This window comes from Oculina patagonica, chromosome 1 (genome assembly GCF_052425735.1).
Source record: "Oculina patagonica isolate OP01 chromosome 1, crgOcupat, whole genome shotgun sequence".
Lineage (NCBI taxonomy): Eukaryota > Metazoa > Cnidaria > Anthozoa > Scleractinia > Oculinidae > Oculina > Oculina patagonica.
The window spans coordinates 32,828,259-32,856,234 of record NC_135758.1 but is presented as its reverse complement, the minus strand read 5'-3'; the positions used below and the strand labels follow the sequence as shown (position 1 = coordinate 32,856,234).

Sequence of the window (27,976 nt, the reverse complement as noted above, 5' to 3'; positions counted from 1 at the left end):
ATAAAGATGGAATTAGCAGTATTGGTTATAAATCCATAGCGGTGACCGACACAACAAAAACTTAAACAGTCACGATTTTAACACTTTATTTTGAAGCCGTTATTGTTCTACTCCCTTACAGCTCATTAATTTCTTTAACAGGTTTTAACTCTTAAAATGTCCCTTCACCAAACACGGCTTTTGTGTGCGTTGATCCTTGGTTCCGCTGCTTGTTCAGTTAAGGAAGTGCTTTGCAGACAAATCCACAGGGAAAGTACGGGATACCATGGCAGGGACGGTCATTCCAGTAACCAGACGCCCTGATGGGAAGAGGAGACGTGTGCCCAGTCCACATGTTGCTGCATGGCTCTCGGGCATTTCCATTCGGTTCATGTGGAGCCCAGTTCTTGTAGACTGGAAGCGAGTAATCACTCCAGTAGAATGCGTTTGCGGTCCACCTCAGGCCGATATATATTTGTTTCATTGATGGCGCTTTCTTCCTCGCTAGTGCCAGGACGAACACGTTCTCCTGCTCGTTGGTGATCTTTACCAGGTCTCCTCCCATCTCTTGACAGTACTGTTGGGCCTGGTGCCAAGTTAAGGTGCCGTTTCCGCTCATTGCTAAATAGCAAAAGCTGTCGAAACTCTCCCATCCCGAAGGACATTCATTCCCTAGAGAATAATTAAAACACTTTATTAATACAATTCAAACGATAGATAAGTAGTCAAAGATATTTGACCGGATTTGACCAGACGACATCAAGTCCGACCGCATTCTCGTCCCCAGAGGCCGCGATCCTTCTGGTCAGCACCCGGGATCGATCCCGGGTGCTGACCAGAAGGATCGCGGCCTCTGGGGACGAAAATGGTCCGACCGAGTATTTTTAAAATCATGGGTTTTCCTGTTGTATTGATTTATACGTTTAAATCCACAGATGAAGGAGGCATGTATTATTCTAAAAAAATTCTAATAAGAATTGTTTTACAAACAGTGTTTACCTGGACATGGCGAACATGGACATGGACATGGCGGGGTTTTGCTTGGCATTAATGTTGGATGTGCTGCAAAAAGAAAAAGAAACTTTTTTAACGGTTTTTAAGTGATACTTGAAGTGTTTGGAAAATTAAGAAGTTATTAGTGTCTAAAAATAGACTAAAAATATTAGTGTCTCTATAAGCTAAGTGGCGAAATCGTGCATTCGCAGAAAAAATGTGTTCTTTATAATAGAACATAGTTACACAATCAAGTAATAATCGTTGCAATGATTGTTTTTGGATATTGGTCCCCCCCCTCCCCTGGATACCACTCTTAAAGCAAGATAAGATCAAGAAAAAAGTATCAACGAAATGTTTTGCATGACAGAAAGAAAGGTCGTTCTGCGTAATAAATGGAACCCGGTGGCATTTATGACATTTGAAATAAAATGAGAAAAAATGCTACTGCATTTCAATTAGAAGCTTCTTCATTTACTCAATCAAATAACTGAAGGAGGTGGCGGAGTTTTTCGTTCTGATGGCCTTGGCAGTGCTGCAACATACAAAGGTTTTTTTTAACGTTTGACGTTGGATTGAATCGATGCACTGATCGATCTATAACTAGAGGAACTTTATAATTATTGCGTTCGACGAAGGAGAACGCATTTCTAATTTCGTGATGTCTCTGTGCACGTACTGGGTATCCAGCGTATACCTGGGGGAATTTGCAGTTATCGAAATGCCTCGCTTTCATGTAATGGACCTCGATTTCATGCGCGTACACATGTGGACTTACTGCACACGACTCCGCACATAACAACGTGAACCTTCACTGGCTCTTCGATTTGCACAGTTAACCCTACTGTTGGTAAATAAACATTTACTAACTGTCCTTTCAATTCAGTCGTAATGTTATTGAAATTAGTTTATCAAAGTCTTAGGGAGGTGTGTGGGATGTCTGGTGAATACAACCCACGCGAAATTGTCGTTTTGTAGCCACCTTCTCGCCTTCGATGACTAATGCGGTGGTCGCTCGGAACCACTCTCTGAATTTCTTTAAACTTTGCAAAAGTTGTATCATGACGTGCTGATCATTACTAAACAATCAAAAATGTGAGTCACTGAGCTCATTTTCGAGTTATTAGACTTTTGAGTTTATTCCTGTCAAAGATTACAATTTTCTCGCGGGCGTTGCCCGGGGTAAATAGCAAAAGATATTTGGAGTTTGAGTAGTCAATCAGCGCGCGCCTAAAACGTTATCCACTGCTTTAGTATATACTAACACTAGTTATAAGCCGTATTTAGGGAAATGGTCATAACTATTGTACTCAGACAGGACCCACCAGCTCTGCAAAAAGACAGTGGGTCTCTTCATGTACCCTTCCTCTTCCCTACTTTAAACTCATCGTGCCATTTCTCCAGCAATACAATCTTCACGCACACCTAATATGAAAGTCTCAATTCAAATTTTAAGGCCAATAAATTTTGTCCATGTAACTTATCAGACAGGTGGTATCTTGCAGAGACCCCTACCCCTACACAAGGTGGGTCCTCATTGAGTACACTTGTTATGGCCATTTTCCTTATTACCTGACGGCATAGGCGTTTTTTTGCTTGGGGTTGTAGTGGGAGGTGCTGCGAAAAGAAAAACAAACACTTCTTGAACTTCAACAGTCCATGTTTTTTACTTCTTGTTTTAACCATCGGTGTGCATACATGTACATACCTTTCATAACGATCACTCTAAAACCATGCCTAGCTCTTGCAAAACGATCACCCACTGCAAAAGCATGACATTCGTATGTTCCATCAGGACCATACCGGCTGTCATCATCGATTGTTATACGTCGAAAGTGTAAAGTGACAAAGAGCTTGCGTCCATTTTCTGTTAAAAAACAAACAAACAAACAAACAAACAAAACAAAAACAATAATTTGTATCCTAATTAATGTTATATTACTGAAATACCGTAAAGTAGTTCAAGTAGCGGGTGACGTTTGTCTATGACATAATTATTATAAGTGAATCATTATTGGCGATTAAAGGGACTATGTCACGGAGATTTTTAATTTTTAAAAAAAAAAATGAATGAATGAGAACTTTATTTAAGTGTCAAAAGATATAACCTTAATTTGCAGATGGAAATCATTTAAGGCTACAAAGATCGATTTTTTGAAGATGCGCGGAAACAATTTGAAAACGTTTCAAATTGCAATCCCGTTTCCATCCGCGCCATCCGTAGCAAATAATGATAGTTAACAGTTTCAGTGCTCTAATAAAGCAATTTTTAATAAAAATGGACTATTATTTTTAGGTTTCATGCGACACAAATATATATATTTTGGCTGTTCAAATATCTGGTAAAATCCGTGACATAGTCCCTTTAGTTTTGCCTAGAACCTTTTTTAGTGAAAAGAGAAACAAAAACTTATTTTACAGATGTAAAGCAAAAACTAGACCACATGCCTACCTTCTGTTCTGTTCGTAAAGTACAAGTTGCTATTTGCTGTTAGTACTAAGTAGTTGTTAAACATGTCTCTCCTCACAAATAAAATTTTCGCAGGAATCTTGATCCCCGATGAATCGTAAGCAACACAGGTTACATTTGCTGAAGTGAACTCAAATGCATAAATGTTCTCAGGAAATGGCTCGACGATGCCAAAGTTATCTTTGACTGAAAAATAACAATAAAGATTGGAATTTCATAGTCAGGTTTGCTAACTGTACTGATATGCTGCGTAACGCAATTTTAAACAATTTTTTTCTCAGGTATTAACGCGAGTGAGACACCTTGTTTATACCATAATAGATCAAGACGCTTTAGAGCGGTTTTCACTTGAGTGTCAAAAGTAAATTGCTTTTGCTTTGGTTTTGCATTTAATACTACGCTTAGTGATTGACTTAAAAATCTCGCGCCACTTTCTCAGCCAATCACAAGTAAAACCAAATCCAATCGTGACTCGCTCGCGCACTTTTTCCCGCGCTTCGTGCCAGCTACATGTATTTACTTCGAGTTTTGATTGGTCCACTGGATTGTCTGTGTCCTTTGTGATTGGCCAGAGCAATTACTTTGGTTTTTGTTTCACGACACTCAATAGACCATATTCGTATTCTCGGTATTGGACTGGAACTAGCTTGCAATGGAGGCTAATGCGGGTAATCTTTTCAAATGCAAATGACATGAAGCTGTTTTTAATGATATTCCCCCGCATGAGCCTCCATTGCAAGCTAGTTCCAGTCCAATACCGAGAATACGAATATGGTCAATTGAAAACTGCTCTAAACAAACGTGGTTGTACAGTAGAATTCTAATTTCTCTAACCTCCAAGGGAAACGAAAGTTGGTTCAAGAGTTTGCAAAATTGGGGGTAAAATTGCAGTTTTAGACTGTTAAAGGAAAGAAGAAAGTCTTTTGGTACGAATTATCTATAGGTCTTAGAAGTCGAGGGTACGAGAAATTGGGATTCCGCTGTAATGGCATAAAATTTCAATTTATTCGGGAAAAAGCCATAGAAGTGCAAGAAAAACCACTAAAAAACAAACTCGAATAGTAAGTACAAACATAATTGAAAAACCAAAATAATACAGACTAAACAAACAAAATGAAAGAAGGGATGAATGAGGGACTGAGGAGAGGTAGGAAAGAGAAGGAAGGGAGGGAGGGATGATATGGATAGAGGAAGGGAGCGGAAGGGAGGGGCGAGGGATGGGAGGATGAATCAGAAATAAATAAAATAATTTACAATTATTCGCCGAATAACAATTCGTGGTTACACCTGAGTTTTGAACATTTTATGGTCTCTGAGAGTGTAGACCATGAAAAATGTGATCCATATTAAAATACAAATATCCTAAAGAAAAAACACAATCTGACTGGCTTAAAGTCGTATTTTTTTAGAACTGTAGAATTACCAGCGGTTGAAGAAGTCCTTGGAATGTAACTTGAAGATTTCGTTGAAGATATTGCTGTTAGAAATAAAATAAGATGGATTAGTATTTTTTGGAATCGCAACAAAAGAAATGAAATACTCTAATTTGAAGTTTGGTGCTGGTAGATTGTATAGATATACACATGATTCATTCATTCATTTATTCATTCATTCATTCATTCATTCAGCATGAAAAACAAACAAATAAGCAACTGCAGAACCCCTATGATAAGAGCATAATGCAAAACAGGTAAACAAACATATACAAAAGCCAAGAGAGCGACATAAACTAATAATAGTATAACAGAGCACGAAAGCAAGAGCACCGTGAGAACAAAATTAGGAATTTTTTTGCAGTTAATCCTCCCTCCCCTCCATAAGGTTTTTGCGAAATTTTAAAAAGAGGATTTACTCTACAATGATGAAACTTTCAGTGATCATGGGCCTATAAAGATGAAATCGAACAAGTTTAAACAAAAACTTCGTTAGGAGGAAGTAACGTCCAGTTTTAGCCACCCAGCTGACCCAGGTAGTGAGACGAGACTTCTTTCCTCCCCAAAAAACGATCATCGCCCCTAAAAACGACTGTGTTGCATGACGGAATGATTCAGGGCAATTTTAACAGACATGAACCGTTCGAAATGAAAGTGTTCTAGCAGAATCACGACCATTTCGAAAGGAAAACCGAATTATTCAAGTTGTTAATCTAGAAAAAATGCCTCACAAATCTAGGGATCGATTTCGAACTGAGCTTCTCAGTGAGCCTTCCTTGCGATGAATCTTTTAAGAGCAACCATATTTGGGGCTGAGCGCTGCTGGAATCCCTTTATGTACGGCAAAGACAAGGCCTTAGTTCAAAACAGAGCCGGCGGTTGTTCGAGTTTATCCAAAACCGAAGTGCTTTGCTGCGTTGGTGCGACGGATTTTTTGCGCCATGATCGCTGAGAAAAGAAAAGTATTTTTTAAATTGAATGTTTCGGTGAGCTGATGTTGAGCAAATGCGGATTAAAATATTGTTAAAGAGAAAAGTAGCTTAATTAAAGGTTTAACAATCGAACAAGTTCTTGGAACCATTGAGAGGATAACTGATAAAGATCGTGCTTTTGAAACAGTCGCGAGCAGACAGTTAGCTGCAGTGTGATATATAATATATCGTAGGAAAAAATATGCGAGTAAAAGTAAGCCAAGAACTGGCCGCAAAAATCTTCAATGAGCAAATGAATAATACCTGTAATGGCCTGCAATGTAGTGAAGGCGAGGAGAACCGCAAATATATGACAAAAGCTCATCTTCTTGGAATTGACAGACTCAATGAGACTCTCAAAGGCACTCGAAGAGGGATCTTAACAAGTGCGCTAAACATTACGTGGCATCTTGCTTTCTACTCAACGTTATACTTGACATTACGGGACATTAACATCAACTAGCCTGCAAACTCAAACAGATTGCCAGCTGTTGATTCACGCGTGAAACAACAAACATTTACCTTTACAGGTTAAAACATCGTCTGGCTGATGTTTAAATTTAAGAAAGTTGACTTTGACATCCCAAAAGACTCAGTCTTAACAATGGCCAATATTTTCCAAAGAAGAAAGCCGAATTCTGTAACATTGGCTTTTTCGTTTACAAAATTCATCTTAAAAGAGCCATAATTCTTAAAAGAGCTGTTATAACAACACACGAAATAAGGCAAGTTATTATTTTTGTTTTTGCTCGCGTGCACAGCAAAAATGGGAACTTTTTTCTTGACAAGTCTTCTTATTCATGTTTATCTCAATTAGCTAATTACACACTAGAAAATTTCGTTGACAAGATATAAGTGTTTTATGCTTGCGTGCACGGGAAATTAAATATGGCAAGTTTTTTCTTGTCAAGTCTTCCTATTCGTGTTTACCTCAATTAGCTAATTACACACGAGTAAGTTTTCTTTGACGATTGTTTAAGTTTTGACAAAATATAATAAGTTTTCTATGATAAACCTTCTTTGTGCATAAAGTGACAAGCAAAACTTATAAGGAATGACGAAAACTATTCCAAGAGTCCAAGAGCTTTATTTTATTGGTATCCGATGAAGAAAGAGTATTGCGACTGCAAAACGGAAAAACTCCTCAAAGGAACATTTTCATTAGTTTACACAAGCAAATAAAAATGTGTTTGACTAATCTTGACAAGGGAATGATGGGAATCTTTCTGTTTGTCGAACACTTTTCAGGGAAAACGTTTTCATGTGTATAGTAAACTAAAGGTTTGTCTTTGGGCCTAATATTCCCGGAAGATTGCAGGGCCTAAGATTGCCACGCTTATATCGATTGTTTGCTTTAAATGTATCTTGCATTATGCTCCATTTTTATTCACTCAAATAATTTGTAAATTTGTATTATACAGCAGCCAGCTTTATTTTTACTGGGTACATCTTAGCATCTACAGATTACAGTTAGCCTGCGAGCGCGCTTTCTATTCGGGCGCAAAGTGAATCTCTCTTCAAGGCGCAAGTTTTGGCAAGCGCAGTAAACCACTCGCGCCTTCGGTGCTCAAGGAGGGATTCACGTTGCGCCCGAAAAGAGAACCTGCTCGCAGGCTATAGTTCAGTGGAAGCTATTCCAAGCAAAAGCTCTCGGTGCGTTATTTTCAACATACAAATTCATACAGTGTTTTAATGTGACGAACAGTGGGCATAAAAAATCAATTGCACTTTCACTAAGCTTTGAGAAAACAGGATGCAATAAAAAATGAAGAAGATCAACCTCTTAACTGAAAGAAACATGAGAACGAGGTTATATCAGGATCGCAGTCTGAGTGACTGTTACGGCTGTTACGACCATTAGCTATTCAACGACCATTTTTTAATCCAAAATTTAACCTTTAAAACCTTTAAACCCGGTTGCTAATTCGGTTGAAGCTGCGCACAATCCGTAGGGTCTACAACTAAACCGTGAAATGCGTTGGTTGATTCCTCGCTAGTCGCGTTTCTCTTGGCTGCCCCGTACCTAAACATGTATTGCTCATTTTTGTTCAGGCTCTGAGTGCGTTTGTGTGGAGCTGTATCTGTTTCGTGTTTATTCTTTCCCCACCCATTTTTTTTTACAAGTGCTGATTTTTGCGAAACTGATTGACAGAAGTGACTCAGTTCAATTTTCTAGCATTTCGGTATGGAAATTGGGACTGCTGATAGGCACTTAATTATGATTAATAGATTTAAATCAATAAATAGTTTGTAACTGAAAAAGAAAATGGTGTTTCAGGGTAATTGAATTAGCAATATTGTTCATTAATCCATTGCGGTGACCGACACAACAAAAAACTGAAACAGTCAGGATTTTAACATTTTATTTTAAAGCCGTTATTATTCTACTCCCTTACAGCTCATTAATTTAATAACGTTTTAACTGTTTAAATGTCCCATCATCAAACACGGCTTTTGTGTGCGTTGATCGCTGGTTTCGCTGCCTTTTCAACTAGGGAAGTGCTTTGCAGACAAATCCACAGGGAAAGTGTGGGCTACCCTGGCAAGTACGGTCATTCCAGTAACCAGACGCCCTGATGGGAAGAGGAGATGTGTGCCCAGTCCACATGTTGCTGCATGGCTCTCGGGCTTTTCCATTCGGTTCATTCGGAGCCCAATTCCTGTAAACTGGAACCGAGTAATCACTCCAGTAGAATGCGTTTGCGGTCCACATTAGGCCGATCCAAATTTGCTGCCTCGATGGCGCTTTCTTCCTCGCGAGTGCCAGGACGAACTCGTTTTCTCTCGCACTGGTGATCTTTACCAGGTCTCCTCCATGCCTTCGACAGTACTGTTGGGACTGGTGCCAAGTAAGGGTCCCGTTTCCGCTCATTGCCAAGTAGCAAAAGCTGTTGAAACTCTCCCATCCCGGAGGACATTCATTTCCTAGAGAATAATTAAAACACTCTCTAAGTACAATTCAAACGATTGATAAGTACTCAAAGATATTTGACCGGATTTTACCAGACCAGATCAAACCCGACCGAGTATTTAAAATCATGGTTTTTACGACTGAATTTTCAATGAAGGAGTATAGTGGGTAGCCCGACTTCACTCACATGGTTGGTCAGTTGGTTGGTTGGTTGGTTGGTCCATCAGCTGTAAACATTTTGATAAGAGAAGTAAGAGTGTAGCAAGGCGGCCGTAATAAGGCTATTTTTTAAAATTTAACAAGGAAGACAAAAGCAAAGAAACAAAATGCGGCTGAAAATTATGTGTGGAAGGTACTTGACCGCCGAAAAAGTGCAAATTAAGAGCCGCAAAAGCGATGCAACATGCAATATTTGCATGCGTTACAGCTGCTTGTAACGCATGCATGAAACTGACACTCGCGCATTCATACTATACATAGAAGATTCCTCGCATAACATAATTTCCTATTGCAAAGATAACGCCGGAATTTTCAAATACGATAAACAATTTTATCTTCCACATTAAGAGCCGCAAAAGCGATGCACCGATCGATCTCTTTCGTATAACGGCTTACCTGAATCAGTCTATATGTTCTGATATATTTATTTACAGCGTTATTACTTAACGGCTTACATGTAAATGCTTTTATTCTCCAATGTATACAGGAGCGATAAAATAAACAAACCATTTTAGTGCTGCGGGGTAAAAACAGAAAAAAATAGGAAAAAGGAACAGACACTCCTGGGTTTTGATCTCACGACCTCTCACGCGTCATCCTGAAACCTACACGAGTGAGCTAATCCGACAATCTCAGTCACGTAAAATGAAAAGATCTTATATCAAGGTAATAGACATTGTGGGGTCAACCGCCGATTGTCTGCAATTGTCACGCATGTTTGCTCGTTTTTTGCTTTTTTAATTGCATCAAAGAAATGTTTGAACATTTGCCGCTCATATATATTCAAGATATGAAAACCAAACGTAAAACTTGGTGAAAAAAATTCAGTCGTGGCTCGAAAAGGCTTTGATTCCTGTTGTATTGATTTACACATGTGAATCCACCGATGTTGCATGTATTATTCCTAAACAATTCAAATAAGAATTTTTTTACAAACAGTGTTTACCTGATGGACATGGCGGGGTTTTGCTTGGCATTAAAGTTGGATGCGCTGCAAAAAGAAAAAAAAAACTTCTTTTAACGGTTTTAAAGTGATACTTGAAATGTTTGGAAAATAAAGCAGTTAACCTTCTGTAAGCTAAGTGGCAAAATCGTGTATTAGCAGAAAAAATGTGTTCTTCATAGAGCGGTTTTCACTTGAGTGTCGAAAGTAAATTACGTTTGCTTTGGTTTTGCATTACTACGCTTAGTGATTGGCTTAAAAATCTCGCACCACTTTCTCAACCAATCAGAACTAAAACCAAAACCAATCGTGACTCTCTCGCGCAGTTTTCCCGCGCCTTGTGCCAGCTACATGTATTTGCTTCGAGTTTTGATTGGTTCACTGGATTGTCTGTGTCCTTTGTGATTAGCCAGAGTAATTACTTTGGTTTTGGTTTTACGACACTCAATTGAAAACTGCTCTAACAGAACATAATAACACAATCAAGTAATTATCGTTCCTATGATTGCTAAGACGTCGTCTGGCTGATATTTAAATTTAAGAAAGTCTACTTTAGCATCCCAAAAGACTCAGTCTTAACAATGGCCATTATTTCCATAGAAAGGAGAATTTCGTAACATTGGCTTTTTCTTTTACAGAATTCATATTAAAAGAGCTATCAGTATTATAATAAAACACGAAATAAGGCAAGTTATTGTTCAGTTTTATTTTTGCTCGCGTGCACAGGAAAAATGGGAACCTTTTTCTTGACAAGTCTCCTTATTCATGTTTACCTCAATATGTTTTCGTTGACAAGTTTTGAGTGTTTTATGGCGTGCATGGCAAATAAAATATGGCAAGTTTTTTCTTGACAAGTCTTCCTATTCGTGTTTACCTCAATTAGCTAATTACACACGAGAAAGGTTTCTTTGACGATTGTTTAAGTTTTGACAAAATATAATAAGTTTTCTATGATAAGCTTCTTTCCTTGAATCTATAACGAAAACTATTTCAACAGCCCAAGACAGTTGACAGTACTGTTGCGACTGGTGCCAAGTTAATTAGGGTCCCGTTTCCGCTCATTTCCAAGTAGCAAAAGCTGTCGAAACTCTCCCATCCCGGAGGACATTCATTCCCTAGAGAATAATTAAAACACTTTCTATCTAAATACAATTCAAACGATTGATAAGTAGTCAAAGATATTTGACCGGATTTGACCAGACCACATCAAGCCCGACCGAGTATTTAAGTTCGGCTTTAGTAAAACATAAATATCGAGAAGAGATGTATTGATCCATATACATCTCGAGCAGTCGTTTTAACTAAGAAAAAAAACGCCTTTGTACGCTGACGCGATTTTGTAGTTAAAACGACCCAAAATATAGAAAATCGTATCATAATGAAGCCACTCTGAAGCCGTCGGAATCCTACACAGAACGGTAGTAATGCTGGTATCTTCATTTTGGTTTTCGTCCGTCTGCGTTGGTACATGGATAAGCTTTTCTTGATCTTTAGTATTTAAATTTTCCGCTCTACCCGATCGTATCGATTCCAAGTAAAATGAGGTATAAAGAACATCGATCATGGGCTTATAAAGATAATATTGAACAAGTTTAAACAAGAACTTCATTACAAGGAACTATTAAGTGCGACTTTCTCCAAAAATCAACTAAAATCGACTTTAGCCGGCACAATTCGAAAAATTCGATTTCGCTCATATTGTGCCCATAGATAAGTCATAGCTTAATTATTATTTTCAGAGACACTGCAGCTAGCTCTTTTATACTACAACTACACAATAAGACATAGGCCTCAGTAGGTATCGTGTAAATTTTTATTGCGACGAAGTACTTGTGTTATTGAATCGAAAATGTTAACTTCATTAAATGCATGTGTTACCTATCTGGATATCTCCTGGCCTTGTATATTGATAATAAAATGACTTTTTGAGGGAATATTGTTTATTTGCTCCCTTGTAGTGTCATTTGTGGCCCTTGCGCGAACTCTCTTTTTTCGCGCGCCCTTATAGGGGTTGAACCCAGGCGCGCAAAGAGAAAAAAACCAGACTATTTTCCCCTAAAATCAGTGCTAACTAGACTCAAATGCCCACCTCCCCTCCTGCTGTGCACAGATGGCGGTTTCAGTTCCATAAGGACATCAATTGTTTTCAATGCAAAACTTTCCTACAAATTCGTAGCCTGTTTTAGATAAGATAAGATAAGATTTTATTTGCCACTCCAATAAAAATGGTTTTTCAGTGTACAACTACAATAAAATGTTTTTAAAATGTACAGTTAAAAAAAATCATGCTGCTAATTTTGATAGTTTCTCTTCTTCGGAAACTGAACTCAAAATTTCCCTGCATGATCTGCACATCCCTTATGCCAACAGAAGGAAAACTATCAGACGTATGTCGAAATGCCTGCATTCAGACAAGAAGCAACATCACGAGTGAGAAGTCGATATCTACCAACACAGAGGTGTTCTACCTGATCCAAGGGGAACCAAATATCCCGTTCTTTTCATGATTAACTTCAAGAAGGTTTTAGGCCGATTTACCTGGCAGAAAATTTGTGGCACGGCTCGGATAAAATTGGAATGCGTACCAAAAAAAATAGCACTGATACTCTGTTTACACGCCTTTCTTTTAACCGTGCTAAACTGCGGTAAATGATGTTTTGGTGCGGGTAAAATGCTCAACACCTTGGCCAGCGTACGCGATTCTGCCTTAGTGCGCATCGGCCGCTATTTCATTTATACAGTCGAAGCTCTCGTAAGCGGACACCCTTGGGACGCGAAAAAAGTGTCCGTAACTGGAGCTGACCGCTTACGAGAATGGTTGTCGTAGCGGCCACTAGAGGTGTAGGGGATAGATGGCCGCTTACGGGAGATTGCCCAGCTAACAATAACCGGACGGACGTAAATGACGACAATACAAGCACTGAAATGTGGTACTGTAATTACTGTAAAATCATTGTGACGAACGGCTGTGTGAAGTTGATTGATAAAAACAAGATACAGAGGTTGTTAAAAAGATTTCCTTTGGGATGTCCGCTTACGGGAGCTTAAAAACAAAGAAAAAGTCTAAGTCGTAATCTCTGCAAGTATCCGCGGCCACTTACGGGAATGTCCGCTTACGAGAATGTAAAAATACAGAGTTTGTATGGGAGTTAAAACTGGGTTTCAAACAAGGTGGCCGTAAGTAAAGCTGTCCGCTTACGAGAGTGTCCGTTAAGAGAGCCTCGACTGTATGTCACATACGAGTCGCACATCTTTTAGCCTGTTTCCCAGAGGAAGCAGTGATGGCTTGCTAATCTCTTATTAACGACGACGATTAATTTTGTCATTGCCCCGCACTCGAGGAGGCACCCTAGAAGCCCCCACCTATAGAGAGGAAAATTTCGCCGTAGCAGGAAAAATCTCGATTTTTGACAACACGGCTCGCAAAGGATTGCCGAAAAGTAAGCAAAGGATTGCCGAAAGTTCGCTGGGGGTCGAATGAAGACGCAAATTGTTTCTTGTTGAATTGTTGAACAATATCATCTTCATTAAATGAATTTTTCTCTCACTTGGTAATACAGTTGAGCCCGCGTTACACTCGTCAGTTTCACAGCAGCTGACAGCCCACTGTCCTGTGAAGTTTTCAAAGGCCTTTTTGGCAGCATCACATACTGCTATACTGGCGCACGAGTTCACCACTGCTGTGACGTTATCTTTTTTAGCCCAGACTCTGATACAGCGGTCCATTCCTGAGGGACATGTTACTAGGTATTTGGCTTTGTCTGCCTCCAGTTTATCCTTTGCACAGGAATCACCCATGCCGGTGCAAACGTAACACTTGATGGCATCAGCTAAAATAAAAGAAAAGAAAAAATACTTCTTTTAGTACGTGACAGACGGTTGAAACGAATTAAGACCGAATTATTCAAAAACCGAATTATTCAAGTTGTTAATGTAGAAAAAAAGCCTGCCGAATCTTGCGATCGATCTCGAACTGAGCCTCTCAGTGTTAACTCTTCTCTGAGTGAGCCTTCATTGCGATGAATCTTTTCAGAGCAACCGTATTTGGTAATCGCCGCAGGAATCCCCTCATGCACGCTAAGACTATTCTATAGTTCAAAACAGAGCCGGCGGTTGTTCGAGTTTATTCAAAACCGAAGTGCTTTGTTGCGTTGGTGCGACGAATTTTTTTCGTTTTGATCAGAAAAGAAAAGTGCGTATTCTTTAAATTAAATGTTTCGGCGAGCTGTTGTTGAGCAAATGCAGTTGAAAAGGTTAAAAGAAGAAAGAAAGAAAAAAAGTTGCATAAAGATTTTACATTCAAGCAAGTTCTTGGAACCACCGAGAGGATAACTGATGAAGATCGTGCTTTTGAAACAGTCGCGGGCATGCAATTAACTGCAGTGTGATATATAATATATCGTAGGAAAAAATATGCGAGTAAAAAGTACAGTAAGCCAAGAACTGTCCGGAGTCTCTTGAATGAGTAAATGAAGAATACCTGTAATGGCCTGCAATATAGTTAAGGCGAGGAGAACCGCAAATATACGACAAAAGCTCATCTTCTTGGAATTGACAGACTCAATGAGACTCTCAAAGGCACTCGAAGAAGAATCTTAACAAGTGGGCTTAACATTACGTGGCATCTTGCTTTATACTCAACGTTATACTTGCGTGCTGGCATACGCGACAATAACATCGTCTAGGCTGCCAACACTGACAGATTCACAGCTGTTGATTCACGCGTGAAACAACAAACATTTACCTTAGCAGGCTAAAACATCGTCTGGCTGATATAAGTGAGATTAAGCTTGACTTTATACGCCAAATGGCAAACGTGAGCTTTCCTTTCATTTTGTTACTATACCTTCAAGTTTTTAAATAAATCCCTCAGAAAAATAGGGAAAAAATCCCACATTCACGACAAACACAAAACCATTTCCGCATAGGCAGAAGTAGAATGTTTGCAGTTCGCGGGAAAAATAAACGTCATGCTTAATCTCTCTATTTAAATTTAAGAAAGTTGACTTTAACATCCCAAAAGGCTCAGTCTTTAACAATGGCCATTATTTTCCATAGAATGGAGAATTCTGTAACATTGGGTATTTCGTTTACAGAATTAATCTAAAAAGCTATAATAATAAAACACGAAATAAGGCAAGTTATTATTAGTATTTTTTTGCTCGCGTGCACAGCAAAAAATGGGAACTTTTTTTCTTGACAAGTCTTCCTATTCATGTTTATCTCAATTAGCTAATTACACACTAGAAAGTTTTCGTTGACAAGTTTTAACAAGAGAGGATGGTTTTAAGTGTTTTATGCTCGCGTACACGGCAAATTGAATATGGCAAGTTTTTTCTTGACAAATCTTCCTATTCGTGTTTACCTCAATTAGCTAATTACACACTAGAAAGTTTTCGTTGACAAGTTTTAACAAGAGAGGATGGTTTTAAGTGTTTTATGCTCGCGTACACGGCAAATTGAATATGGCAAGTTTTTTCTTGACAAATCTTCCTATTCGTGTTTACCTCAATTAGCTAATTACACACTAGAAAGTTTTCGTTGACAAGTTTTAACAAGAGAGGATGGTTTTAAGTGTTTTATGCTCGCGTACACGGCAAATTGAATATGGCAAGTTTTTTCTTGACAAATCTTCCTATTCGTGTTTACCTCAATTAGCTAATTACACACTAGAAAGTTTTCGTTGACAAGTTTTAACAAGAGAGGATGGTTTTAAGTGTTTTATGCTCGCGTACACGGCAAATTGAATATGGCAAGTTTTTTCTTGACAAATCTTCCTATTCGTGTTTACCTCAATTAGCTAATTACACACTAGAAAGTTTTCGTTGACAAGTTTTAACAAGAGAGGATGGTTTTAAGTGTTTTACGCTCGCGTACACGGCAAATTGAATATGGCAAGTTTTTTCTTGACAAGTCTTCCTATTCGTGTATACCTCAATTAGCTAATTACACACGAGTAAGTTTTCTTTGACGATTGTTTAAGTTTTAGCAAAACATAATAGGTTTCAGGGGCACCCAACGAATATTCTAAAAAGGTCTTGTAACAGATGGGCAGTGGCTGCTTGAGCTTCCAAATTTAATATCAGATGAAAGCAACAGTGAGCTCAACGGTGTGTGGAACGTTCTATTAGCCGTATTAGTTTTAGTGTGCAGCGAAGTTAAATGTTTCACATGTAGTTCTATAGTTAAGTATTAAGCTCAAACATTAACGTGGTTAACCTTTGGTTCCACGTTTTTTATTTGCTGTTTTGTTGAACGGAATGTTTGTATACACCGTCCATTTTTCAGGAAAGAAAAAATTGAAAAGAAAAATCCCTTACAAATCCTCGGGAAGAAGCGAGTAAAAGAGTTTATAAGCATCTTTCTGTTTTATTGGTAAATGAATAACACTGCCTTTAAATTTATTCTTTTCTGAGAACGGTCCAAATTTCAGTTTCGCTCGATGTGTAAATAATATTTGACGAGCATTTGTTGATGCAAACTGATTTTATCGGTACTAGACAAACACGTTGCTTAGAAAAACTGAGTTAACGAGGTTTAAGTGCAACCAAATAATGAATTATTACAAATTTTCATATCGTCTAGAGTTTAAAGTCTTAAAACTGCGTAAATTAAATAACAAAAATTTATAATTAACTTGCACTTTTAATCATTAACTGAGATATACCGACAACCGACAAAGGTAGAAAATTTTAACCGACAACCGACAAAGTAAGGAATTTTTAACCGACTACCGACATGTGGACCCCCCCATTCAGACCCTCTAAAAAGGTCACCTAGAATTTTCGGGAGCCTTTCTCTGGCTGGAATTTTTTCGAAAAGGTAAGTTTTGATCCCTATAACTTTCGGATCACTAGACTTTCAGCTAGGAAATCCGAACAGATAAAAAATTTTAGGGGATCAAAATATGCCTATATCTACCATTTAAATACTAAAATACGTTCAACGGTGCTATCTCTTTAAGTGGTTTTGAACTATATTCTCGATGGGTGCCCCTGAGGTTTTCTATGATAAACCTACTTTGTGCATAAACTGACAAGCAAAACTTATAAGGAATTACGAAAACTATTCCAAGAGTCCAAGAGCTTTATTTTCTTGGTATCCGATGAAGAAAGAGTATTGCGACTTCAAAACGGAAAAACTCCTCAAAAGAACATTTTCATTAGTTTACACAAGCAAATAAAAATGTGTTTGACTAATCTTGACAAGGGAATCTTTCTGTTTGTCTAAACTTTTCAGGGAAAACGTTTTCATGTGTATAATAAATAAAAGGTTTGTCTTTGGGCCTAATTCGCAGGCTAACACGATTAAAGATCAACCACTATACTGGAAGAGCCATTAGAACGAGGTTAGATCAGGATCGTAGTTCGAGTGATTCGCGAAGCTTGTCCTTGCGAGATACGGCTCCATACTTTTGATCTAACTAAAACTAAAATTCCAACCTTTAAATCCGCTTGATAATTCGGTTGAAGTTACGCGCAGTCAGTAGGACCTACAACTAAACCGTTAGACTGTCCACAGCCCTCTATTTTTTCCTGTTTTTTTCGATCGATGAGCGCGGTGAGAACGGCAAGAGAACTGGACGCGAGCGCGAAACGGAAGAAGCAAGGGGGAGGGGGCGGGGACCGCTTGATTTCGGCTTTCTGCCTCTTTTTGCAGGTTTTTTGAGGGTTGAAGAAGTCGTCTCAGACGACATCTTCAACACCAATTAAAAACTCACGTGTTGTTGTCACCACACGTGTAGTTGTTTTGTAAACTGACACTTGTAGTCAATTAAACAAGCACTTTACCGCTCAAATTTAATTTAATTGGTCCGATTTAATTGAAAGGTCAATAGGCGGAGTTGTAAATTACAAGGCGATGACAAGGGGAGGAGTCTAATAAGTCCACTTTTATTCAAAGATGACCACAGCCCAATCTCGTTCCCAGAGTCCACGTTCCCTTTTCCGACCGCTGGTCAAGGGGAACGTGGACTCTGGGAACGAGATTGACCACAGCCTCTCTATTTTTCGCTTCGCTCGCTTCCCGCCCCCCTCCCCCCGCGCGTTCGCGCTTTGCGCTCGCTTCGCTCGCCGATTCTCTCGCGTTATTCTCTCGTGTTGTGTAAAATAGAGAGGCTGTGGACAGTCTACTAAACCGTGTAATACGCTCGTTCTCAGACTCCGCGCTATTCTCGCTTCTCTTGGCTGCCCCGTACCTAAACCTGTACTGCTCATTTTTGTTCAGGCCTTGAGTGCATTTGTGTACATCCATATTTTGTTTTGTGTCTTTTTCTTTCTCATCTTTTTCTACAAGGACTGATTTTTGCGAAATTGACAGAAGTAGCTCAATTCAATTTTCGTGCATTCCGGCATGGAAATTATGTCTCATATGCAGTAGATTATAAATAATAGGATTAAATCAACAAACAGTTTGAAACTGAAAAGAAAATGGTAGTTCAGGCTGATTAAATAAGCAATATTGGTTAAAATTGTATGGCAGTGACTGACACAATAAAAACTAAAACAGTCAGGATTTAAACATTTTATTTTGAAGCCGTTATTGTTCTACTCCCTTACAGCTCATTAATTTATTTAACAACGTTTTAACTGTTAAAATGTCCCATCACCAAACACGGCTTTTGTGTGCGTTGATCCTTGGTTCCGCTTCTTGTTCATTTAAGGAAGTGCTTTGCAGACAAATCCGGAGGTAAAGTACGGGATACCATGGCAGGGACGGTCATTCCAGTAACCATTTGCCCTGTAAGGAAGATAGGTTGTGTGCCCAGTCCACATGTTGCTGCATGGCTCTCGGGCATTTCCATTCGGTTCACGCGGAGCCCAGTTCCTGTAGACTGGAACCGAGTAATCACTCCAGTAGAATCGGTTTGCAGTCCGCATCAGGCCGATATACATTTGTTTCATTGCTGGTGCTTTCTTCCTTGCTAGTGCCAGGACGAACACGTTCTCCCGCTCGTTGGTGATCTTTACCAGGTCTCCTTCCATCTGACGACAGTACTGTTGGGACTGGTGCCAAGTTAAGGTCCCGTTTCCGCTCATTGCCAAGTAGCAAAAGCTGTCGAAACTCTCCCATCCTGGAGAACATTCATTCCCTAGAGGATAATTAAAACACTTTCTAAATACAATTCAAATGATTGATAAGTAATCAAAGATATTTGACCGGATTTGACCAGACGACATCAAGTCCGACCGAGTATTTTTAAAATCATGGGTTTTCCTGTTGTATTGATTTATACATGTAAATCCACCGATGTTGCATGTATTATTCTAAAAAAATTCTAATAAGAATTTTTTTTTACAAAGTGTTTACCTGATGGAAATGGCGGGGTTTTGCTTGGCATTAATGTTGGATGTGCTGCAAAAAGGAAAAAAAAACTTTTTTTTAACGGTTTTAAAGTGATACTTAAAGTGTTTGGAAAATTAAGAAGTTAACCTTATTTAAATATTAGTGTCTCTGTAAGCTAAGTGGCGAAATCGTGCATTCGCAGAAAAAATGTGTTCTTTATAACAGAACATAGTTACACAATGAAGTAATAATCGTTGCAATGATTGTTTTTGGATATTGGTCCCCCCTAGATACCACTCTTAGAGCAAGATAAGATCAAGAAAAAAGTATCAACGAAATTTTTTGCCTGGCAGAAAGAAAGGTCGTTCTGCGTTATAAATGGAACCAGGTGGCATTTATGACATTTGAAATAAAATGAGAAAAAATGCTACTGCATTTCAATTAGAAGCTTATTCATTTACTCAATCAAATAACTGAAGGAGGTGGCGGAGTTTTTCGTTCTGATGGCCTTGGCAGCGCTGCAACATACAAAGTTTTTTTTTAACGTTTGACGTTGCATTGAATTGATGCACTGATCGATCTATAACTAGAGGAACTTAATAATTATTGCGTTCGACGAAGGAGAACGCATTTCTAATTTCGTGACGTCTCTGTGCACGTACTGGGTATCCAGCGTATACCTGGGGGAATTTGCAGTTATCAAAATGCCTCGCTTTCATGAAATGGACCACGATTTCATGCGCGCACACACCTGGACGCACTGCACACGACTCCGCACATAACAACGTGAACCTTCACTGGCTCTTCGATTTGCACAGTTAACCCTACTGTTGGCAAATAAACATTTACTAACTGTCCTTTCAATTCAGTCGTAATGTTATTGAAACTAGTTTATCAAAGTCTTAGGGAGGTGTGTGGGATGACTGGTGAATACAACCAACGGGAAATTGTCGTTTTGTTGTCAACCTTCTCGCCTTCGATGACTAATGCGGTGGTAGCTCGGAACCATTCTGACAGAATTTCTTTAAACTTTGCAAAAGTTGTATCAAAAAAAATCAATCAAAAATGGAGGTCACTGAGCTCATTTTCGAGTTATTAGCACTAAGAGCCAGAATTAAGGGTGTTTTTAGCAGGTTATATTGTTGCTATGGTAACCACTTATATCAAGAAAATGATCACAACTTATTGACCAATGATAGGGCATTTGTTTCATACCATTCTGTATAGTAGTTGATAAAGTGTTGAGTACTGACCAATCAAACTGATAAGGTCTATAGATTATTGAAAACACAAAACTGTCTCGAACGCACTCCGACAATTATTCCACGAGCGTGCGTTGGATATGGGATGGTAGATAGCCAACTCGGCGCTAGGCGCCTCGTTGGCTATAACGATCTCATATCCAACAAGTGCGAGTGGAATAATTGTTTTATTAAAAACGCCCTAAGAGATGCAATATTTGAGCTCCCCAGCTGTTTTAGCTGACGCGTATCGGCTACCATTTTTGTGGTCAATGGTATGTGAGCTAATCAAAACTCAGGAATTGCAATATACCGTTGCTAGTTTTTGAATGGTGGTTATTCACCGAGCCGCGAAGCGGCCACCACTAGCCACTGACACTGAGGTGAATAGTTGTTTTGGTAGATACTAAAACAATGAGATAATATATCCTGAAAGGATGATTTTTGAGTTTATTCCTGTCAATGATTACAATTTTATTCCGCGCGATTTCGCAGGATAATTGTAAGGATATTCGGAGTTTGAGTAGCCAATCAGCGCGCGCCAAAAACGCTAGCTATCCACTGTTTTAGTATATACTAACACTAGTTATAAACCGTATTTATTTACCTGACGGCATGGGCGGTTTTTTGCTTGGGGTTGTAGTGAAATGCACTGCAAAAAGAAAAAAAAATACTTTTTGAACATCAACAGTCCATGTTTTTTACTTATTGTTTTTTAACCATCGGTGTGCATCCATCTACATACCTCTCATAACGACCACGCTAAAACCATGCCTAGCTCTTTCAAAACGATCACCCACTGCGAAAGCATGACATTCGTATTTTCCATCAGGACCATTCAGGCTGTCATCATTCATTGTTATACGTCGAAAGTGTAAAGTGACAAAGAGCTTGCGTCCATTTTCTGTTAAAAAGAAACAAACAAACAAAAAACAACAATAATTTGTATCCTAATTAATGTTATATTACTTAAATACTGAAAAGTAGTTCAAGTAGCGGGTGACTTTTGTCTATGACATAATAATTATAAGTGCAATGGATCGGGACCTTAAAGTGATAATGATCTTCTCATGGAACGAGAGAGGTGAATGGCGAGGGACAAATAGTGTCTCTTCTGATTTTAACTTTAAGTCAAGATTTCTATGGCTGTTATGTTTTGATAGGATACTCCGCCCGAATTGTAAGTGCTTCCGGTTAATTCTCGATTGCTTTTTATTTATTTATTTATTTATTTATTTATTTATTTATTAAGATTTCCCAAACAATTGCTTTGATGATTGTGATGATGCATTGTTCCTAGTTGCATTTAACGGTCGTTTTCCACGATAGAGAGCTATGAACCCAGAGATACTAATAAGATCTGAATCATTATTGGCGATTAAAGGTTTTGCCTAGAACCTTTTTCAGTGAAAGAGAAACAAAAACTTATTTTACAGATGTAGAGCAAAAATTAGATCATGTGCCTACCTTCTGTTCTGTTCGTAAAGTACAAGTTGCTATTTGCAGTTAATACTCGGTAGACGTTAAACTCGTCTCTCCTCACAAATAAGATTTTCGCAGGAATCTTGATCCCCGATGAATCGTAAGCAACACAGGTTACATTTACTGAAGTGAACTCAAATGCATAAATGTTCTCAGGAAATGGCTCGACGATGCCAAAGTTATCTTTGACTGAAAAATAACAATAAAGATTGGAATTTCATAGTCAGATTTGCTAACTGTACTGATATGCTGCGTAACGCAATTTTAAACAATTTTTTTATTAGGTATTAACGCGAGTGAGACATCTTGTTTATACCAAACAGGTAATAACTGACCACGAGCTTCGATTATGCCTGTAATGGTATTTAAAAATATTTATGCTCAAACCAGATAAATTATTTCTATGTTACTTACATTTAATTCCAACTTTGCTAACACTAGTAGCATCATCTCCATATCCATTGCTAGCTGTACATCTGTATGATCCTGCATCTTTCCTCTGTACATTAACCAGATAAAGCAAGGGACCAGAGACATTAAACTGGTTTGCTGGGACGCCATCTTTTGTCCAAGTGATGTTTGGATGTGGGTCACCAGATGCATTACATTTCAGTGTGTAATTTTGTCCAATAGAAAGCTGAGGCTCTCGTACTGGGGCGATGGTTATTTTTGGAGGTACTAAAAAATAATACAAATCAATATATTTATTGCGTCGATGTTTCGGAAAAATTTATACAATATAAGTGTTGAATTTCTCGCGCGCTTATTGGGCAACTGAGAACGATTGTCTAAAGGAGTAAGGATGACGAAATGATGTTACATCACCCCACACGGCGCGCTTTATATTTGTACTTCGGTCGCTGAATGAAATTGAATTTACCTTTGTTTTGTGTTAATACACGAAAAAATACGAGAATTACTTCATGGGGAGTTTTGTTCTCTTGAATGGAATATTTTATAGGCTTATGAAAGCACATACATTTGAATTCGTTTGTGTACGTCATACGAATGGATTTTTATAACTAGAACAGTGTTAGAAGATTGTCGAGACCGTAAAACTACTTGTCCGGCTATAGTTAGTCAGGAGAAATCACGTTACTCGCTACAAGCAAAAGGAAGATAATACACTCAATGATGGAATGAAAGGTATTAATAAGAGATGTAATTCTTTAAAAGTCTATTCCTATTTATCGGTATTATTCTTGTTTTTTCGCGTTTGAATTTTTCGCGTCCCTTGAAAACCAGCTAGCGCTGATGTGGCTTCCTCTCTAAATATAGCAAAATATAGAAATTTGCAGTTGCTTCTTTTGTTTTGGAAAAAAGCACCTGACCCGGCCTCTGGTTTGTTGTCTTTCAATCAGAGACTTCCTTTCGCCACGACTAACTGCCTTTTGGTCCCCGAGGATGGTTTGTTAATGTATATTGAGAAGATTAAAGAAGACTTCAAAATGTGGTAAGAACATCAGTGGCTCGTTGGCCACCTTTTGTTCTTACAGCATTTTGACTTCATCTGTGATCGATATGCCCCACAACACACACGCACAGCAAACTGAAAACTACTCCTTGAACTATATTTGACAATGACGTCATTTACCGTAAAGGGTTACGAGAACAAACAAAATATGAAACGTTATTACACTGTACTGTGGTGTCCCGGTTTGATCGGTTTAGAAAAGAGCAACTGAAATCAGACACTTTTAAACGACCCGCGAGCTCAAATGAAGATTGTTCACGCGTGTGGTGAGAATTAAATTAAATTTCTGTTCTAGTAGATATTGTATTCGAGGTTGTCACGTTGATTTGCAAGGATGTGTTTAAAAAGCAAAAGTTGTGGAGCGCTTCTGTTTCATAACCGTTACTCTGGCACTACTTTTAAAATTTACCCAACAAAATGTTAGAGGGAGGCTTTTCACAGGCTCACTCAGCGTTTAGGAGTGTTTCGGGTTTTTTCACGACAATTTGCTACAGTCAAGTCGCGCGCTCGACACGTAGTTGCATTCTTAACGCGAGCAATGCCTTGAAGAATTAAAACGGACAAAGAAAAATGAAAGTTTGGACGTTTCAATAAAAAAACAAACTACAAAAGAGTTTCTGAAATACAAAAGCAATAAAGCGGTCGACTAAAAACACCCTTTCGATGCTTTGATAATTAATACTCCCATACATATCTTGTTGTACAATCGTGCGAAATTAGAACACCATACTGCACTTACCAACCACGTCAATAGTTACTTGGTCGAGCAATTTCATGAACACCAAGGTTGCTCTGTACCGTGATTGTGTATACAAATTCTTCATTTCGTTTGACGTCTTTTAACACCAGAGTTGCAGGAAGCTTTGCTTCGTACTTTGTTCTGAAAGATTGGTCCGTGAACTGAAACGCGGTGTTCTGGGTTCGCCATGCAATTTGGGTTCTTGCTGTTTCACCAAGTCTCTGTCTGCTAAAGCTGACGATAAATCTACCTGCAGAAGCAGTGAAGTCCCATACAAGTGCGAATAGACTGCTGTTGACTCCTTCCACCACAACTGTGAGTTTATGAGGTCTTCTTGTCCAAGTAAACGATTCTGAAATAACACAAGAGAATCAAATGGACAAATACAATAAAGAGCAATCAGTCACATAACCTACCAGAATGCTGTACTGCTTCAAAAACCAAAAGTAGTGCTACAATCCACCGAAAAATGTAATCGAGAAAAGATGACATTTTTTCATGAGCTCAAAAGCCAGGCACTGAAACTTCCCTTTGTTAATTTTATCACACGCACACTTATAAGACTAATAAAGTTACTTTGTTGATGAAACGTGCTTCTTCATCTCTTCCGGTTGACGTATGTTTTTTCTTACTTTCATCATCTTTGGTTAAGCAAAAACTGGGAATGTCAGTATTAATTAAAATAGGTATTTGCAGCAAAACTGTTGCCATGGCAACGGCTCAACAGGTGTCATTTTGTGTCTTTTGTGGTGTACATTAATTGTGCCAAGTTTGAAGAACACAGCTCAAATATTCCAAGAGATATTCTTGATTCAGTCATACTATGATTCAGTGCTTCATGTTTTTGCGGAACAATTAATGACGTCATCACTTTCCTCATTTGCATAATACAAAAACATAAATATCTCTAAAACGCAAAAAGATATTGCAAAAAGGAAAACGCCATTCTTCTTTATTTTGAAAAGCCTTTAAGATAAACAGCAATTGTTTTTACTTCATAGGCACTTTAAGGTGTGTGCATTATGTTATACATGACTCTTTTAAGAGTATAATTGACTATGTTGGAAAGGGAGGGGGTGAAATACATGTTTTGTGAAATCTTCATAGTTTTAAAATGTGGTATTAATATAAAAAGAGCCACGAAGTTGAAATGTTTTCTATAAATTGATATATTGTAATGATACATACAGAGTACATTTTTAAAATAAAGATTTATTGCTTGCAAAAAAAAAGTTGTTTATAATCCTCAGTAATACCTTCAATGTTGAAAGCTGTTAGTATATAATTCTCACCAACAATTTCTATTGCTTTACATTTTTTCGTTTATAGGTTACGCATTGGAAAAATATCGGCAATCTGAGACAAAAAAAAGAAACAATTACGCTTCAACGAACAACAACAACATCATCGCACTCCGGCGGCAAATACTTATAATTTAATTATTATGCTAGTTCCCTTCAGATCACGTAAAGAAATAAACCAAACAATATTGACTCGTTATTACGTTTAATAATTGATCTGAGAATGTATTTATCTATTCGACCGGTTTTTTTGAAATATCGAGAGATTAACAGCTTAAAACTACTAACACAGAACTTCGCTAGGTTAAACCGTACCGACGTATCGTCTGTCCGTCTAGCATGTTGTGATAAAGAGCGTGAAGAGATCACGCAATGGTTTCAGAACGGGTGAAGGGAAAAATCTCATATTGCCTGCCCTTTACCTTTTCATAGAGTTTACCATATGGCACGTTTCTTTGCATGGGTTGTTTGAAAAAGATAATTTCATTCGCGGTTTACTCGTCGTGTCACACAATTGCTGTCACACCAAAACGGCAGATTTTCGGTGAAATTAGTGATAAATACAGGCCAAAGAGGGCCACTTAAAACATTTTCCCAGAGATTGTTTATGATATCCTATCAGATGGATGTCTATTTAACCCATAAAAAAGTGTTTTTACGATATTTTAAATTATCGCACATAGAAAAAAAAATGGCAAAGTTTAACTGCATAATTTCGCTCGCGACACATTTGCAAATTTTGCCTATCAATTTATCCCCATATCAGGCTCAAAATTAATCTAGATGTGTTTCATTTGCCGTTCAATCATACAATAAAGACCTAAAGAGATTATAAATATTATTGAAAGATCAATAAACAGCTGCAGTATAATACGCGAGGCGATTAAATTTTCCAAAAAAAAATCAGTCAAACCGGAGGTGCATTTTAAGCCCAATTGGGGCGAAATCATTTTTAGCATATTTCTACGAAAGGAAGCTGTATTAGGGAAAACTAGATAAAGTCCGTTTAGTTTCTCAGTATGACCTATCTATGGGCACAATATGAGCGAAAATGTTTTTTCGACTTGTGCCGCTTTCTGGTTGATAATTCTAGAAAGTTGCACTTAACATCAGTAACATTTCTGTTAGCCTGTCACGTAGGGGCGATAGTATTTCACTTCTCCCCAAAAAACGATCCTCGCCCCCCAAAAACGACTGTGTGGGAAGCTACATCTCTGTATGATGATGATGTCTATTTAATTCAGGGTAATTTTAACAGAAATAAAAGCTTTCTAGCAGAACCACGACCATTACGGAAAACCGAATTATTAAAATTATTAATAGAAATCAAAGCCTGGCGAATCTAGCGATCGATCTTAAACTGGGCTTCTCAGTGTAAATTCTTCTCTCAGTGAGCTTTCATTGCGATGAATCTTTTCAGAGCAACCGTATTTGGCAAGCGCCGCTGGAATCCCGTCATGCAAGCGCAAAGACTAGGCCTTAGTTCAAAAGAGAGCCGGCGGTTGTTCGAGGTTTTGCGTTGGTGCGACGAAATTTTTGCGTCTTGATCAGAAAAGAAGAGTATTCTTTAAATTGAATGTTTCAGCGAGCTGTTATTGCAGTTTAGCTGAAGATTAAAAGAAAAACGTAGCTTAATTAAAGGTTTAACATTCGAACAAGTTCAGCTGGAACCACCGAGAGGATAACTGATAAAGATCGTGCTTTTGAAACAGTCGCGAGCAGACAATTAACTGCAGTGTGATATATAATATATCGTAGGAAAAAATATGCGAGTAATAAAAAGTAAGCCAAGAACTGGCCGAAGTCTCCTGAATAAGTAAATAAAGAATACCTGCAATGGTTTGCAATGTAGTGAAGGCGAGGAGAACCGCAAATATACGACAAAACCTCATCTTCTTGGAATTGACAGACTCAAAAGACTCTCAAAAGCACTCGAAGAGGGATCTTGACAAGTGCACTAAACATTACGTGGCACCTTGCTTTCTACTCAACGTTATACTTGACATTACGGGACATTAACATCGCCTAACCTGCCAACACTGAGACAGATTTCCAGCTGTTGTTTTACGCGTAAAACAACAAACATTTATCTTTACAGGCTAAAACATCGTCTGGCTGATATTTAAATTTAAGAAAGTTGACTTTAACATCCCAAAAGACTTTGTCTTCATAATGGCTATTATTTTTCCATAGAAAGGAGAATTCTGTAACATTTGCTTTTTCTTTTGCAGAATTCATCTTAAAAGAGCAATCAATATTATAATAAAGCACGAAATAGGGCAAGTTAATTATTTTTTTTGCTCGCGTGCACAGCAAAAAATGGGAACTTTTTTCTTGACAAGTCTCCTTATTCATGTTTATCTCAATTAGCTAATTACACACTAGAAAGTTTTCGTTGACAAGCTTTCAGGATTTCCAGAAGGCAAGTTTTCTTTGGCTCACCTGCACGACAAAATATGGCACTCCTCCTTGACAAGTCTCCCTATTAATGTTTACCTCAATAAGTTTTCGTTGACAAGTTTTAAGTGTTTTATG

General features: G+C 38.3%; 2 protein-coding genes and 1 pseudogene across 3 annotated transcripts; all 3 read right to left on the bottom strand.

Annotated features, from left to right (window-relative positions):
• Positions 1 to 69: 69 nt before the first annotated feature.
• Positions 70 to 27,399, bottom strand: LOC144665015 (uncharacterized; annotated as a pseudogene). The gene is made up of 9 exons (XR_013572886.1): positions 27,273 to 27,399; positions 24,141 to 24,492; positions 22,342 to 22,605; positions 4,866 to 4,919; positions 3,425 to 3,628; positions 2,681 to 2,839; positions 2,545 to 2,589; positions 979 to 1,041; positions 70 to 651 (listed from the first exon to the last, which is right to left on the bottom strand). The product of XR_013572886.1 is annotated as an uncharacterized LOC144665015 (transcript).
• On the bottom strand, positions 8,193 to 14,534 carry LOC144665025 (macrophage mannose receptor 1-like). Its single transcript, XM_078526209.1, has 4 exons — positions 14,400 to 14,534; positions 13,468 to 13,749; positions 9,923 to 9,967; positions 8,193 to 8,771 (listed from the first exon to the last, which is right to left on the bottom strand). The coding sequence occupies exons 1-4, from the start codon at positions 14,458 to 14,460 to the stop codon at positions 8,338 to 8,340; spliced, it is 822 nt and encodes a 273-aa protein (XP_078382335.1). The 5' UTR covers positions 14,461 to 14,534; the 3' UTR covers positions 8,193 to 8,337.
• On the bottom strand, positions 18,428 to 19,964 carry LOC144665032 (perlucin-like protein). Its single transcript, XM_078526216.1, has 2 exons — positions 19,229 to 19,964; positions 18,428 to 19,010 (listed from the first exon to the last, which is right to left on the bottom strand). Exons 1-2 carry the CDS (start codon positions 19,257 to 19,259, stop codon positions 18,577 to 18,579), a joined length of 465 nt encoding a protein of 154 aa, XP_078382342.1. The 5' UTR covers positions 19,260 to 19,964; the 3' UTR covers positions 18,428 to 18,576.
• Positions 27,400 to 27,976: the final 577 nt, after the last annotated feature.

Excerpts from the sequence above, each read along its gene's own strand:
- LOC144665025 (XM_078526209.1), bottom strand. The coding sequence starts at position 14,460 with ATGAGCTTTTGTCGTATATTTGCGGTTCTCCTCGCCTTAACTATATTG. Across the intron at positions 13,750-14,399 it reads TATATTGCAGGCCATTACAG|CTGATGCCATCAAGTGTTAC; the intron begins GTATTCTTCATT and ends CTTTTATTTTAG. Across the intron at positions 9,968-13,467 it reads GGGCTCAACTGTATTACCAA|CGCATCCAACTTTAATGCCA; the intron begins GTGAGAGAAAAA and ends TTCTTTTTGCAG.
- LOC144665032 (XM_078526216.1), bottom strand. The coding sequence starts at position 19,259 with ATGCCAAGCAAAACCCCGCCATTTCCATCAG. Across the intron at positions 19,011-19,228 it reads AACCCCGCCATTTCCATCAG|GGAATGAATGTTCTCCAGGA; the intron begins GTAAACACTTTG and ends ATTATCCTCTAG.